At 43.0% G+C, this 15913-nt stretch overlaps 1 protein-coding gene across 1 annotated transcript in view; it reads left to right on the forward strand.

The window, feature by feature from the left end:
• TBC1D10A (TBC1 domain family member 10A) overlaps positions 1-15913 on the forward strand; it is a gene marked incomplete in the record, with an annotated part of 1058544 nt that overhangs the window by 813786 nt on the left and 228845 nt on the right. The window contains 1 exon segment of the mRNA XM_044065589.1: positions 1073-1138. Within this exon segment, the coding sequence (XP_043921524.1) occupies positions 1073-1138 (66 nt within the window).

A 15913-nucleotide genomic window follows, 5' to 3' on the forward strand; every position in this document is an offset into this window, starting at 1 on the left:
TAAACCTGTAAACACTGACCCTTTCCAGATGACTTCTTAAATTTACTGCCTTCTGTTTTTCAGCCCCTGGCATTTATTCCAGGACACATCAGAACCCACTCCACTATAGCCTTCCTCAGAGGTCTTACCACACAGACAATTCTAGAAGCAGCAACCTGAACTTCTGTGAACTTTTTCCAATAATTTATGGACAGCTTCAGTGACCAGGGCAGGATTTGTGTATGCTGCCTTAGTGCATTTGTCATTTCTCTCTGTGCTTTGAGAATCCCTCCAAAACTGAGGCCTGCTACAGAAGACAGTACAGTGATCATAATACAGTTATGCTAGAAACTTACTATAAATGTAGATATTCAAATAGATTCACTGTTGCAGTCCAGTTACCCCCCCCCCCCATTTTATGACTGTTGGGGTGGCTCCCTAGTCCTTTCTTCACCTTCCCTTCTACCTGTTTTTGCTGTTGCTCCTTGGAAAGAAAGATTGGGGACCTCTGGGGTGAATCCTGGAGATCATAGGACTACATCAGGACTACTGGGGTTTTAGTGTTGAGGTTTTGTACCTACATTTACTGTGGCAAGAAAGCTCAAAGCATTGACCAAGACATACCTTTATACCATGGATGTCCCTCTGTTTTGGTGGTGGAGGGGGGGATGATGCTCTGAATGCTAGGACACATGCAGGATATCCCAAAAGGGATGACTGCAACAGTGAATCTTCTTGAACATCCACAGTTATTTGCCAAGTTCTTAACGTAACTATGCTTTCTTGTATTCATGCCAGACAAGGTACTACCATTCAGCATAAAAGCTGCATATGCCTGTAGCTTGTCACATTTTTGTCAGCAGTTTACACAATTGCTGCGTTTGCTAAGGAATAGACTGCACACGAAAGGACCTGTTTGCATTTTTACAAAAATTTGTTGGGCTGACATAATTGACTTTTTCATAAGTTCTTGATTGCAAGTCACAGTTCTGACCTTTGAGTGTTTTCAGACTAGTAATGGTAAAAAGATAATTACATCCAGTTGCTTATACAGAAGTAAGAATTAATCACTTGTTTTTTCTTCACTAAACAGGATGCATTTTGGTGTCTGGTACAAATCTGTGAAAAGTATTTACCTGGATATTACAGCACTGGCTTGGTGAGTAGTTTCTGCCAACATTTCTTTGTTTTTGTGATGCACAATATAACTGTAAGGATTTGCATCTTATTACTGTTAAACAGCAGTTGTATTTGCTCTTTCTTTTCATTAGTTAAATAGTCGTTTTATCCTTGTATATCATCTCAACTGTGCTTCATAAAGTTTGTTCTGCTGATTTACTAGTTCAGTCAGAGCCGTAGGTCTTTCAGTAGAAACTGCAGATTTTTTGTAAGGAAGAACTATATCCTGAGAATGCCCAACCTCCACCCATTTCCTTGTCATGCGTTTGTTATCAGCTTTAAGGGGACAATCCCATCATTTAAAATTCAGATATGAACTATTTTTGAAAGGGGCAGTGACAATTTTCTTATCAGCAATACCCACTAGATTGCATCATGATGGAGCCATTCGCCCACCCATATCGGCTTGCTCAGATGAGTGCAGAGTATGCTGTTCCGTTTATTGTTCCCTATGAGAAACATACAACTTTCACTCTGTTCAAGCTAATTTGCTTCTAAAAGCCCTAATTCTCAAGAGCTAAAAGTTTAAAATGGGAATATTCGCAGAATGCAATTTTTTTCTACAAGTTATCCTTTACAAGTGTAGCAAGTTCTGAAAAGATTCTGGAACTTGCAGCATGAGTAAAAGACAGTTTATAGAAAAACGAATCACTGAACTGTTTCTTGCACCATCAAGGAAAGACTCTACACATGTAAGTGAAAGAAAGTGGTTGGGAGGAGAAAAAAAAAAAAAAGTCTTGTCACTTTATAAATGCAACAAGCCCAGTAATCATATTTATTTTACATTTGTTAACCGGGGGTGTTTGACTGAGCCGAAAAGGCCCTTTTTCAGCAGAGGCCCGGGGAGAAAAGCTCCACAAAGAAAAATTAGACACATTTAGTTATTTAGACATAATCAGTATACACACAAATTACAAGAAACATGTTTTTACAGTAGTATGCGGCACAAACAGTTACAGTGGAGAGAAAATCAAAAAAATATTAATTTTAAAAATAAAGGTAAGTAATATATTTGTGGTGTACGGCTGAACTTTGGAATGTAGGTAGAATACATACATAGTACACAGGTACAGTACATACATTGTAGATTAGCCAGTGTTTGAGAGTAAGATTGAAAAACTATTATCAATTGCTCTAGATTTAGTATGTATATGTTATCTGCTTTCACTAGCCTGGGGAGCAATCATGGCACTGCCAACTTTGCTTGAGATGTTGCCTGATGAGGTCTTTAAAGGAGGCTTTGGATGATGTGTTTTGAATGCTAGTAGGGACAGAGTTCCATTTTTTAGCCACCAAACTACTATATAGTGCATTTCCAAAGCTATTGTAGCTGTTGGTGACTTCTAGTAGTAGTTTGCTTGATGATCTAAGAGGCCTTTTGGCTGAGTGATGTTTGTACTAGGCTTTTGAGGGCAGGACACTTATTGGGGAGGTAATAGATAGAATGACAGAGGCAGAGCTTGATTGTAGGTTAGGAGGTTGGGCAGTTCAAGCCAGTGGAGCTGTCTCAAAGCAGTACAGTGATGAGTTCTGTATGAGCAATTTGCAGCAAAGCGGGCAATTCTGTTATAGCAAGCTTCCATTTTGCTTAGTTCAGTTTTGTTGAGATTAGTCAGAATGGGAGATGCATGGAGTAGGGTGGATAGAAGTTGGGAGCGAGCAATGGCTGATCTTGTGTTGTTGGTAAGAAATGGTTTGATACGGTAGAGTGACCCCAGTTTGGCATGTACTTTTTTAATAGTTAAGTTCAGATGACTATCAAATTTTAGGTGGGAGTCTATGGTTATTCCCAATAGCTTAGCCTGTGCCACTGGAGCAATTGGAGTAGCATTTGTGGAGTAGATAGTGAATTGACTGTTAGTGTTTTTGTTAGAACTGGTTATAATCATAAGCTGAGTTTTCTTTGGATTGAGGATAAGTTGGGCTTTGGTAAGGTAGTTTTCAACGTCAGAGAATGCTAGTTGAGTTGTTTGCAGGAGGGTGGGAATGTTTTGTGCAGCACAGATTAAGGTAGTGTCACCTGCATACTGAATTATAGATGCATGCTGTGTGGAGGTCATTTGTGAAGACTGTGAATAGTAGTGGTCCTAAGATAGAACCCTGTGGGACTCCTATAGTTATGGGCAGCTGAGGAGAGAGAGAATTTTCCCATTTCACAGCTAGGTACCTGTCAGTTAAGTAGCTTTGGAACCAGGTAAGAGTGGAATTAGATGATATTGGTTTAGTTTGTTTAGCAGGATTTGGTGTGAGACTGTGTCAAATGCTTTGGACATATCCAAAAAAAGAGTTGACACTTGCGGGCCTTCATTTTTGAGACTGTTTACTGTGTCTGTGAAGCAGAGGAGAGCTGTAGTGGTACTATGGGCAGGTCTGAAACCATGCTGAGTAGGTGACAGGATGTTGCAGTCTAGGAGATAGTATAGCATCTGGATATGGATGCATTTTTCTAGGGTTTTGGCCAGGGGGGGAAAGAGTAAAGCAATGGGTCTGTAGTTATTAAGTTCAGTGGAGGTCCCGCCTTTATGTATGGGTGTAACATAGGATATTTTCCTGAGTTTGGGCACATAGTTTTCAACAATTGATCTGTTTATGAGAGTGGAGACTGGGATAGCAATAGCATCTGCTGTAAGTTTCAAGAAATAGCTGGGGAGTAGGTTGGCTGCTGTTGATGAGGTTTTTAGTTTGGAGAGCATGCTTTTGATTGAAGTGGTGGAAACTGTTTTGAGGGTAAAGCTTGTATTAGTGTTATTTGTGTTGGGGGGATGGTGAGGAAGGAACTGTCCTGTGATACTAAGGATAGACTTGAGTTCACAAAGTGGGAGTTGAATTGTGTTTCGATGGGAACTTTAGTGTCAGGGGTGGTTGGTTTGGGGTAGCCTTTTGGGTGGATTTTAGTAGCTGGTTTACATTTTTCCAAATTTTTAGGGGTTGTGTTGGTATTTAGTTTGTAATGTTGTGTAGTAGGATTTTTTGTCCAGCCTAATGCATTTTTTTGCACGGTTGCGCAGTTCTTGGTACTTAGGCTTTGTGTTTCTTTGTTTTTTTGATAGTAATGCCAGGCAGTGTCTCTGGACTTGAGGATTTGTTTGGTTTCTTTACTGAGCCTGGGGTTTGTAGAGGTTCTAACCTTGATTTTGCGCAATGGAGCGACAGTGTCTAGGTGTTGTAGAAATGTTTTGTTGAAATATGCTACAGCCTGGTCAAGTGGGAGGGTTTTTAGGGGGGTCCAGTCACAGTTGCACAGTAAAGTGTTGAGGACCTCAGGAGAGAATTGTTTTGTGTTTCTAGTGGATATATAGTTAGTGGTTTTGCATATGCTTGTTCTACGTATAAAGTATATTATGTTTGGTCACTTAAGGTGTTTGGGAGACTGCCTGTGTGAGGGTACAATGTGGGATTGCTAGTTAGGACCCAGTCAAGGATGGATTCCCTTTTAGATTTTTTATCACACCTAGTTGGAATTTGGACTAGCTGCTGGTAGCCATGGAGATTTAGATTACTTGGTGGTTCTGATATACAGGTGAACCAATCTAGGTTGAAGTCCGCCAGAGTAAGGGTTTCTTGTGAGTATGTGGAAGGAACACCAGGATAAGAAGTCTTCAAGGCTAGCAGGTGTATTACCAGGTGGAATATAGATCACAATTGTGGTGATGACCTTTTTAGGGTGAAGTTGAAGTTGTGAGATAAGTATGTCCCAATTATTGGGGGAGGGGTAGGAGTTTGGTAATTGATGGACAGTTAAGTTGGACTTGTAGAGTAAGGCAGTTCCACCCCCTTTACGAAGTGGTCTGTCTTGTCTAATGATATTGTAGCCGGTAGGGAGAACTTCTGAGTTAGCTATGTTTTTATTTAGCCAGGTTTCTGTTAAAGCAACTATGTCTGGGGAGTAGTGTGCTATTGTGGCTTGGAGTTCAGGTATTTTATTTTTGATACTTCTAATATTAATATTTAGCATTAAAAGATGGTTGGTTTTGCTGCTGTTGTTGATTTGCCCAGGGATGAAGAAAGTGGGGGTGTTATGTTCTGACATTTGTGTTGGAGCAGTTTGTGTTGGACAGGATGGATTTGGGCCTGGGTTGGGGTGGATATCCCCACTTATGGTGAGCTTGGAGTTAAAATGGTTATACAGATGTTGGAGTTTGGTGAGGAGTGTGAGAAAGTATTGTGTTTTTTTGGAGTAGGAATGAGAGCATATGTATTTAGTTCTGAATTGGTTCGTTATGTAGTTCTTGAATAAGTGTGAGCAGATATTATTATAATGTGTGGTGTCTGTGTATGAGAGTGCATAATGCAGTGTTGTGCTACTAAGTTTAGGGATATTGCTAGAGTGATAACTTGTGGTGTTGTAAAGAATTATGAGAAGACTGACTAGATTTAGTTGTGTGATAGTCATGGTTATAAAGTTTGTTGTTTCTAGGTGGGGGGTCTGAATAGGAATTATAGGGTTGCACTATATGTGGATGGGGAAGTAGTGTGGGTGATGCAAAAAATGCCTAGTGGGAATGAGAGTGATTGGGAGTCTTTTGTGTGGAGCAAGTTGGTGTGGTTTAATGTGATATGACTTGAGGAGCTGTGATTGGAGGTGATGTGAGGGTGAGCTGTGGGTGTGGCTATAATTACTATAAATGTAGAGGTAGTGGGGGCGGGAGGGAATAGGGGGCAGGGCAGGGGAGCGGAGAGAGCCCGAGCGTTAGCGAGGGCGAACGGAGCAGGGCAGAGCCAGAGCCAACCAAGGCAAGAGAAAAAAGTAAGTATTACTGTACAAATCTGAACACTTTTAAAACAAATTCCTGAGGTCTAATGGCTTACCAGCTAGCAGAATGTAATTGCTGAAGAGCACTTGTGTCCTGGTGGGAGACTAGAAATTTAAAGATGGCTCCAAGTGTATGTAGACTAAGCTACAGAATACCTTTAGTCGTCGATCCATTTTTTTCTTTTTTATTATTACAACTACAACTTGTCATAAGCAAGCCTAAGACTTGCTGCCTTTATAAAGGGGATCAATGAACTAGCATTCCTGTACTGCTTGTGACGGCTGTTATGATTTCATTTGTTAAAAAAAAAAAAAAAAAATTGTTGATCTCCTCATTGCTGGTTATTACAGTTTGCAGCCAACATGCAAGGACACTTGTTTTTTTTCCTTAGTAGCAATCTGGTTAGTTGCACATGTGCAACTGAGATGTTTCAAAATTTAGTGTGTGTGTGTGTGTGTGCACGCAAGTATGTGCAATTCCTGAATGAGAATGTGTATGTGCAAATGTGCTTGCATGTGAGTGTGTGCATCAGCGTATGTGGACCTGATGATCACCAACATGGGAACTCTATGCTCCAGACCAGAAGTGTATCCCTCACTGGTAAGATCAGACCATAAACTAATCTCACTGGATATTCACATCCCGACCCCACCCCCTGCCCAGAAAACCACAGTGAAAAACTTCTCTAAAGCAAATTTCACACTCTTCAAAACCAAGGTGGAATCCTTCAAAGCCCCCGAGCCTGTGGAAAATACGGCCCAGACCGCAGAATCCTTTATAAACGCATTCTGTGAACACCTTCAGGAATGCATGGATCATGCAATCCCAAATAAAACCAAGACCCTATCCTCCAAAGCCAGACATCCTGTCTGGTGGACCCCAGCCATAAACAAACTATACAATAGAAGGAGGAAGCTACTACATGATAGAGCAAAATCCCAAAAAGGGAAGGCATCTCTGATCAGTATTAGCAAAAAACTACGGGCACCCATAAAATTGTCTAAGGCCAGCTTCGAGAAAAAAAATTGCCCAGGACACCAAGGATAATCACAAGGCTTTCTTTAGTTATGTTAGGAAACTGGGTGGGAATTCCCAGATATGCTCAGAATTACTCCAAAAGATAAAAAATACATCAAACCCACAGACATTGCCAACATCCTAGCTGACAGGTTCAGTGCAAACCCCCCCCACACACACAAAAAGGGCAAATATCTATCCCAGCAGAGTGCTGCCCCCCTGACATCTCAGATGCTCAGGTAAGAGCCGCCCTCTCCAAAGCAAAAAAAACACAGCATCAATGGGACCAGACGGTGTCCTGGGCTGCGTCCTACATGAACTCCAAGAAGAGCTAAACCCAAACATAAAACTACTGTTCAATCTCAGCCTTACTACAGGATATGTACCCAAAGAGTGGCATACAGCAACAGTGGTCCCTCTCCACAAATTTGGTGCCTCAACGGATCCTGGAAACTATTGCCCCATAAGCCTGACTAGCTTGGTCTGCAAACCTATGGAAAGGATCATCATGGACCTCATAAATAAAGATATTGGGGACCTACAGACACTGGATCCTACCCAGTTCGGCTTTAAGGGCAGATCCTGCCTCTTAAACCTGGTCGATTTCTTTGAAACAGTCACCAAGACCATTGACGAGGGGAAGGTGGTCCACACAGCCTACCTGGACCTCGCAAAAGCCTTCGATACAATACCCCACTCAGGCATTATAGATAAGCTCACCAGCTTAAATATAAACCCCTATGTCACTAGATGGGTTGCAAACTGGCTCAAGGACAGACCCCACATGGTTAGAATTGCTGGAGCCATGTCAGACTCCAAACCAGTTACAAGTGGCGTCCCACAAGGCTCAGTCCTGGGACCTCTCTTGTTCGATATATATTTCTCGGAGGTACAGGCAAACACGGAAGGACTGTGGCTGACCAAGTTCCCAGATGACTGCAAACTGGGCGCCATAATCGACTCTCCAGCTGTCACAAGCATCCTCCAAAAGGGCCTCATAGAAACAACTGGTGCCAGAGCCATGGCCTCAAGCTAAACTCCAGAAAGTGTATAGTCATCCCCTTTGGCAAAAGCAAAGTGCCCACAAATTACCACATAGGTGGTAATCCATTAAGTACGGAAGAAGTAATTAGGGACCTGGGGACCCAAGTTGATAGCAATCTCTCATTTGACAACTACATGGCCAAAGTGGTTAGAAAAACATTTTATATAGCCCACCTAATCATGAAGGTATTCACATCTAGATTAGGGGAGGTCATCGTGCCTCTTTACTCATCCCTCATCAGGCCCATAATTGAGTACAATGCCCCTTTTGGGATGTAACTTACCAGACACCTGCAGCAACTGGAAATACCCCAAAAGTACCTCACCAAGAGGATCAAAGGGCTCAAACAGATGCCATATGCTGCCCGGTTAAAGAAACTCCAGCTCTACTCAGTGGCATACCGCCTGCTCAGAGGTGATCTGTGCCTGACGTATAAAGCCATGTCCAACCCGGAATTAATGGACATGCTGCACCTCAGAAAATCCAAATCCCATCGAGCTATGCGCTCGAGAGACTTAAACCTCAGCACTGAAATAAATAGGACATGCTGGAGGGACAGATTCATAACCCAGAGGCTCCCTTCACTCTGGAATAAAATCCCAGTCCAGGTTAGGCAGAGTCCCTCATTGACTCTCTTCAAGAGGAATCTTGATGAGTGGATGGGAGATCGTAGGTTTACCTGGGGTATCACTTCTGTGTCACTGTTAGGCAGAGGCACAGTATACTAACCTCGAAAAAGGGCATAGCAAAATTAATTTAAAATGGGTGGCGAAAGCCACACACACACTGGCTAGGCTTATAAATGCCCTAGGGCAGATCGCCTAGTATGAACCTATGTATTTGGCTGTCCACCCTTGTGCTTTGGTCCGTACTGCAAAACTATTCCTGATTTTCCTCATGTTTTTGTCCTGTCCATCAGTAATGATTGCAGACAAGTAAATAATGTCATACATTAGAGTTTTGTATTTCTGATTGTTCTGCTGCTGTTACTGAGTAACCTCCATCACTTCATGCAGGTTACCAGGCAGTCTCCCACCATTTGAACAAAGGCACAGAGAGGAGCAAACACTCCTGCCTTCAGGGTATCAGGGGTATTTTTTTCTTTTGTAGGTACTTGTTTTATTACTGGGAGGACACCAAGTTTATCTGTGGGCAATAGTAGAGTGCAAATTGCCCAACAGTGAGGCAGTTATTGCTCATAATTGAGATCAGGATTGAGGTTAGGTGGGTTACCTCTCGGTAACAGCAGCGAGGTGATAAAAATAAATAGTGTTTGCTCTGCATGTTGAGTACCACAAGCAAACATATTGGTGATCTGTAGCCATTTCACTAGATCGTAGAAAGGAGGTGATAAAACCATCTTCAGGGATGTCTTTTCCACTTACAGATTGTTAAACTTCAGACTTGCATGATAATGTTATTTTAGCAACTTCCTAAGTATCTAACTGCATAATCTGAAATCTCTCCTTGATCATCAGACATTGTCCCTCATTATTTTTTTAGCTTTTTCCCTGATTCTGATGCAATGATGTTGAAAGTTATGAGGTGGATGATCTCCCCATTGAGTAACAGTAGATGTTCATCATGTTTCACTGTTGCAGTCATTACAATTGGGTTATCCTGCTGGCAGGCTACCCGCAGTCGGCCTGAATTCCAAAGTCTAGGTCTGGCGTCGGTTGCTGCCGCCTGCTCCCTGACGTCAGTGCGCCAGGGGTATAAAAGATGCAGCCGATGCCATTTTCTTAAGTCTTTTTTGCAGCACAGTGCCCGAAGCAAAAGCAGTTCGCAAGTGCCAGTCGGCCGACTCCTGAGATTTTCAAGTTCGAATTTCAGATCCGAAGTGTTCATTTAAAGCTAAGTACCCTGTTGGGGAAACTTTTTTCTTGCTCCAGACCGATGTCAGAAAAAGTTAATAATTGTATTTCTTGTGGGAAGCAAATACCTAAAGGATTTTCATTCTTACTGCATCCCTTGCCTAGGCCCTGACCACGACATTGCTAGTTGTCTGTTTTGTGCTAGATTTAACCAATGCACTATTAAGCGTCTGAACGATTTTGCATTTCATTACTTTGGCAGATGATTTAATTATATAATGCCGTCACAACAGCCGACTGCCGGAGTTTACAAAAAACACAAAGAAAAAGAAAAGGACAGGCCTCCAAGGTCCAAAACCGACGACGAGGCTTCTTCGAGGCCAGTCGCCGGTTCTCAGTGAGGCACTTTCGCAGCCCCTGACGACTCCCACGCGGAATCAACCAGGCCTACAGAAACTCAAGGTATTGGACCTTCGGAAACCATTCCCTCAGATGGGTCCGGAGCCACTGAGCAGGCATCGGCTTCTGAGGGCGTTTTCAGGCCTCCACAATTATGTTAAAACAACTTCAGCTTCAAAGGCAAAGACCAAAGCAACTGTAAAGACGAAGAAACAAGTACAACAGCCCCATGGACAGGCCTCCATACCTAAAAAACAGATGCTCAAAATGGCCGAAGACCTGATTACTTTGATCAGGGGTTCTCATCCCTCTCATTGGCCCTCTTCAAAAGGAAACTTGATGATTGGATGGGAGATAGGAAATTCACCCCGGGGATCATGTCAGTCGCCCTGCTAGACAGGGGCCCAGAGAAGTAAATTTTGTGGGAAAAAATATCCAGCGAATTATTATGGCTAGGCTTGCATAGGCCTTAGGGCCGATAGCCTAGTACCAACCTATGCACCTCTGAACCCCTCCTGACAAGAGGCCTAGGCAAGAGATAGAATATGAATCTGCAGATCAGGTTTCCATTTCATCTGATTCCTCTTCTGATCAGCAGTACACTCTTCCTCCTTTTGAGGATTCTGATGCTGAAGAATCTATCCCCTCAGCTTCTCCACCTGAGGAGGATTCTTTTGGCGAAACACTGCATACCATGAGGGAGCTTTTCCACTCAGAGACCTTTTTACTGCCTCAGCACAGGCCCCTTGCTATTCCACCTGTGTTAGACATTGTAGATTATGTATTTTCAGAGTCCAGTCTGACTCCTGACTCCTTACCTCCAGCTCCTGTTAAGCCAGACAGATACTACAGGGTTCCAGACTCCCACACATTTATTTTAAAAAACCCTGCTGCTGACCCAGAAACTATCTCTCAGGGTCCCAAGGGGGTCAAGGCTTCCACTGCAAAAAAAACCTACCCCCTCTGACAGAGATTCCAGGACACTGGACAGATGGGGAAAAAGATTTATACTTCTGCTACCTTGGCTATAAGGGCTTTAAATTGTCAGTTTCAAATGCTTAAATATCAGCAATACATAATGTCACTGCTTAAACAGAAAATGTTGACATTCTGAATGTGCAGAGAATAAAGAAATGCAGGATTTATTGCATGCAGCTGAACAAGTTGGAAAGCATACTTTGCAATGTGGTTTTGATTCTTTGGAGGCCTCCTGCAGAGCCGCTGTTACGGGTTCTGTCATTAGGAGGCATGCTTGGTTAAAGGAACAGAATCTGCCTGATCATGAACAAGCAAAATTATTAGATGCTCCATTACAGCATGATACCTTGTTTGGTGTTAAAGCAGAGGAGGTGTTGAAGAAAATGGAGGACAAAGCCAAATCTATGCAGACCGTCAAGGATTTCTTACAGGTACAGCCTCCAAGATTTAGCAGACACTGGCCTACAAAGAACTGGTCCTTTCTAGTGTCAGACAGGACACAGAGGCAGATTACAGATGCCCTAGTGGCAGAACCCAGCCCCAAGGCTCATACAGGTCTAAACAATGGGGTGCTTCTGCCTCCAAAAGCGGAGAAGACAAGTCACAGCCATACAGAAGCAGTCCCAATGACTTCCCCTTGCCAGCGCAAAGCATTTATCTACTGGCAGCTCCTTTAGGGGAAAAACTAGCACTTTTTTTCTCAAAACTGGCACCTAATCACCCAAGACAAATGGGTCTTGAACATAGATTCACAAGGTTACGTGTTCCACTTTCACACCCTGCCAAGGGCAAACGGTATGCCTGACCTGCCAAAAAATCAATGGGCAGAGGCACAAAAGCAAGTTTCATCCCTCATGGACATGAGGGCCATTCAGCAAGTACCACAGCAAGAGCAAGGACAAGGATTTTACTCGAGAATTTTCTTGGTGCCCAGAAAGGACAAAGCCTGGAGGCCAATACTGGACCTATCTATTCTAAACACATTACCTGGATATTCCAAAATTCAAAATGTTGACTCTGCAGCAGCTTCTGCCCATGCTGGGCAAGAAGGCTTGGCTTGTAACTTTAGACCTAAAAGAGGCATACCTGCATGTCCCAATCAGACAATCATGCAGACGATACCTCAGATTCATAGCTGGCTCAATGCACTACCAATTCTCTGCACTGCCCTTTGGCTTATCTACTGCGCCCAGGGTCTTCAAAAAATGCCTGGCACCAGTAATTGCATTTTGCAGACAGAGGAATACAAATATATCCTTACTTGGATGACTGCCTTATTCAAGCAGAGAACAAGGACATACTACTACAGCATCTGGCGTTTTGTAAAAAGATTATTAACATGCCTAGGGTATACGGTAAACGAGAAGAAATCAAAATATTGCTGGGTGCAAGCTTAAATACAACTGACCAGATGGCTTATCTCACGCCAGACAAAGGCAACTGACTACTTATTTCAAAAGGTTGGCAACAAACACCCAGTTAACTGCAAGAGAAATTCTGCAGGCTTCGGGCTTCATGGCATCCTGCATTCTGCTAATTCCATATGCAAAACTGCATATGAGGAAACTACAATGGTATCTAAAAAGTGTTTGGACTCAACATTGCCACAGCCTGGAAACAATAATTACACTCATTCCCTGCCTACAACAGGAGTTTCGATGGTGGGCAAAGGCCTGTTACCACAACAAGGGGCAGCCATTCACCATGCCCCCAGCCAGGCAAACATTGACAACAGATGCGTCAGATTATGCCTGGGGGGCCCACATGGCAGGAAGATGTATTCAGGGCTCATGGTCTGCAATCCAAATGCATCTACATATCAATCAAAAAGAGATGCTAGCTGTTCAAAATGCCCTGACAGCCTTCAAGGATCTACTTCATCCAGGACAACTACTGATAAAGACTGACAATACTACAGTCATGTGGTACATAAACAAGCAGGGAGGCACACATTCCTACCCCCTTTGCAGACTAGCCATGACTTTGTGGGACACAGCATTTACTTACCAAGTACATCTGCAAGCACAATTCCTGCCAGGAAAGATAAATACTCTGGCAGACGAACTAAGCAGAAACCTCATGGATCCCCATGAGGGAAACTGGATCCACAATTCTTCAAAATGATAACAAGGATTTGGGGATGCCTGGACATAGATCTATTTGCCTCCCCTCACAACTGCCAACTACAGAGATTCTGCACAAGGACTTATCACAAGCAAGCATGGAAAGTGGATGCTCTATCTTTCAGCTGGAAAAACTTAACAGTTTACGCCTTTCCACCACTGCCTCTCCTCCCCAAGGTACTCCTAAAGGTCAGACAAGAGAAGCCAAAAATTATGCTGATTGCCCCAGACTGGCCCCACCAGCACTGGTACCCAATCCTAAGGAACTTGACTCAATGCCCAGCATGGACATTACCTTAAATTCCTCACTTACTGACCCAACAAAACAATCAGATCCTGCACAGCCAACTCAGGACCTTAAATCTGGCAGCATGGCGGATAATGTAGCTTTACAAAACACTCCTCTCTCTAAAGTGGTTATGGATGTTATTTTGGAGGCCAGGAGGCCCAGTACCAGAAAATCTTATGCAGAAAAATGGAAGACATTCTGTGCTTGGAACCAGGCACAAGGAGTTGACATGATTGTTCCAAATATCCCTCAGATTTTGCAATACTTAACTGAGATGCTGGACAAAGGCCTATCCTTTTCATCAATTAAGATTCATGCCTCTGGCATTTCAGCTCATTTACAATACAGAGCCACCTATTTTCTCTCATCCTTTATTAATGCAGTACCTCAGAGGAGCCAAAAACTTATGGCCTCCAAGGAGGTCACCAATACCTGCATGGGACCTCAATTATGTCTTGGAAAAACTCACTCTGCCTCCTTTTGAGCCAGCCGCTACAGCTTATATAAAATTTTTATCATGGAAAACAGCTCTGCTCCTAGCAATAACCTGTGCAAGACGAGTCTGAGCTGCAAGCACTCATGGCTGTGGAACCTTTTATCATCTTCCATCATCTTCCATCCAGATAGGGTTTCTCTAAGGACAAACCCCACTTTTATGCCTAAGGTAGTGTCCAGTGTGGCCCTCAACCAAACTATTCATTTGCCTACCTTTTATCCAAACCCACAGAATAAGGGTGAGACACTTCTGCATTCTTTGGACATACACAGACAGCTGCGCTTCTACTTGGACAGAACCAAAGCTTTCAGTAGCATATGCTAAAGGATCCCAAGGAAAGGCTATCTCAAAGCAGACTATTTCAAAGTGGATAGGTCACTGCATTCGTCTATGCTATTCTCAACATGGAAAATCATTGCCTAAGGGCATTAGGCCACATTCAACCAGAGCAGCAGCCACTTCAGCAGCCTTCCTCAGAGGAGTGCCCACCAAAGACATTTTAGAGGCTGCAACCTGGAGTTCAGTGCATACTTTTACAAAGCACTACCACTTACCACTCTACTCCAAATCCAGGGCATGCTTTACCACTGCAGTTATGCATGGCCTCATAGCCGCTCCTAATTCTATTTAGCTCCAGCCTCCCAACCTTACTTTTGGGATTTAACCCAATTGTAATGACTGCAACAGTGAAACACGATGAACATAGTACAGTTGTGTAGCTACCATAAATGTAGATGTTAGTGTATTCACTGTTACAGCCCAGGTTACCCACCCACCATTCCCCCTTTTCTTTGCTGGACCTTATCTGTACTTCTCTATTTCTATACAACCTATGTGGTGTATTTGCTTGTAGATGAAGGAAACTTTAGCGCATGCATGCCTTATTGACATATTTTAGCCTACCCTTTCGGGGGCACCTGACATCTGGGGCAAGAAAAACTGAAGAAAATGGCGTGAGTTGCATTTTTTATACCCCTGGTGCACTGACTTCAGGGAGGAGGCGACAGCAACTGACGCCAGACCTAGACTTTGGAATTCAGGCCGACTGCAGGTAGCCTGCCAGCAGGATAACCCAGTTGTAATGACTGCAACAGTGAATACACTCGAACATCTAGAGATACAGATGAGCAGGTGTCCTATCTTGAGGGTAGCTTTTCCCTTTCAGAAATATTTTATTTCAGTACTGGCAGGACACTAAACTTGTGTGGGTAGCAATGACAGTATAAGCTGGCCAAGTCAGCAAGACGGTCGTAATTTTTTTATTTGTTCATTTTGCCACCTTAATTGGTGTGGGAGAGGTGGCTGTGAATAACACCAGTAAGTTAAGGTACATTGGCACAAAATGTGGACAGATTGACAAGTAGTCTCTGTCCATTTGGGTAGAATGACAGAGATTAGTCACTCTTACCTTTAGGAATAGCTTTTGCCTTACTGGCAAGACACCAGACTTATCTGTGGGCTGAGGTAACAGTACAAAATGCCCTCAGCAGGAGGGTAAACTTTTTCTTAAGTTTGTTTACTTAACCTTGATTTGGATGAGAGAGCTGGCTGTGAATAAAACTTTTATACTGGGGTATGGAAGCTGTCTATGAATAACAAGAGCAAATTTATGTAACTGTACACTAATACCCTGACTGGAGAATGAACTTTCTCCAGCAAGGTGTTAATGTACAGGGTAATGACTACTGAAAAACAAGTTTTCTACTTCATGGCATTATATTAAGCTGCTTTGAAGCTAAGACAGTTAAATAAAATGACCGCTGTTTCAAAAAAAAAAAGTGTGCGAAAGTGAAGGAAATGGATGAGAAACCACTGAGTGCAACAGGCAGTCCATCAACAT

This window comes from Protopterus annectens, chromosome 1.part0, assembly GCF_019279795.1.
Source record: "Protopterus annectens isolate FY-2018-M chromosome 1.part0, PAN1.0, whole genome shotgun sequence".
Lineage (NCBI taxonomy): Eukaryota > Metazoa > Chordata > Ceratodontiformes > Protopteridae > Protopterus > Protopterus annectens.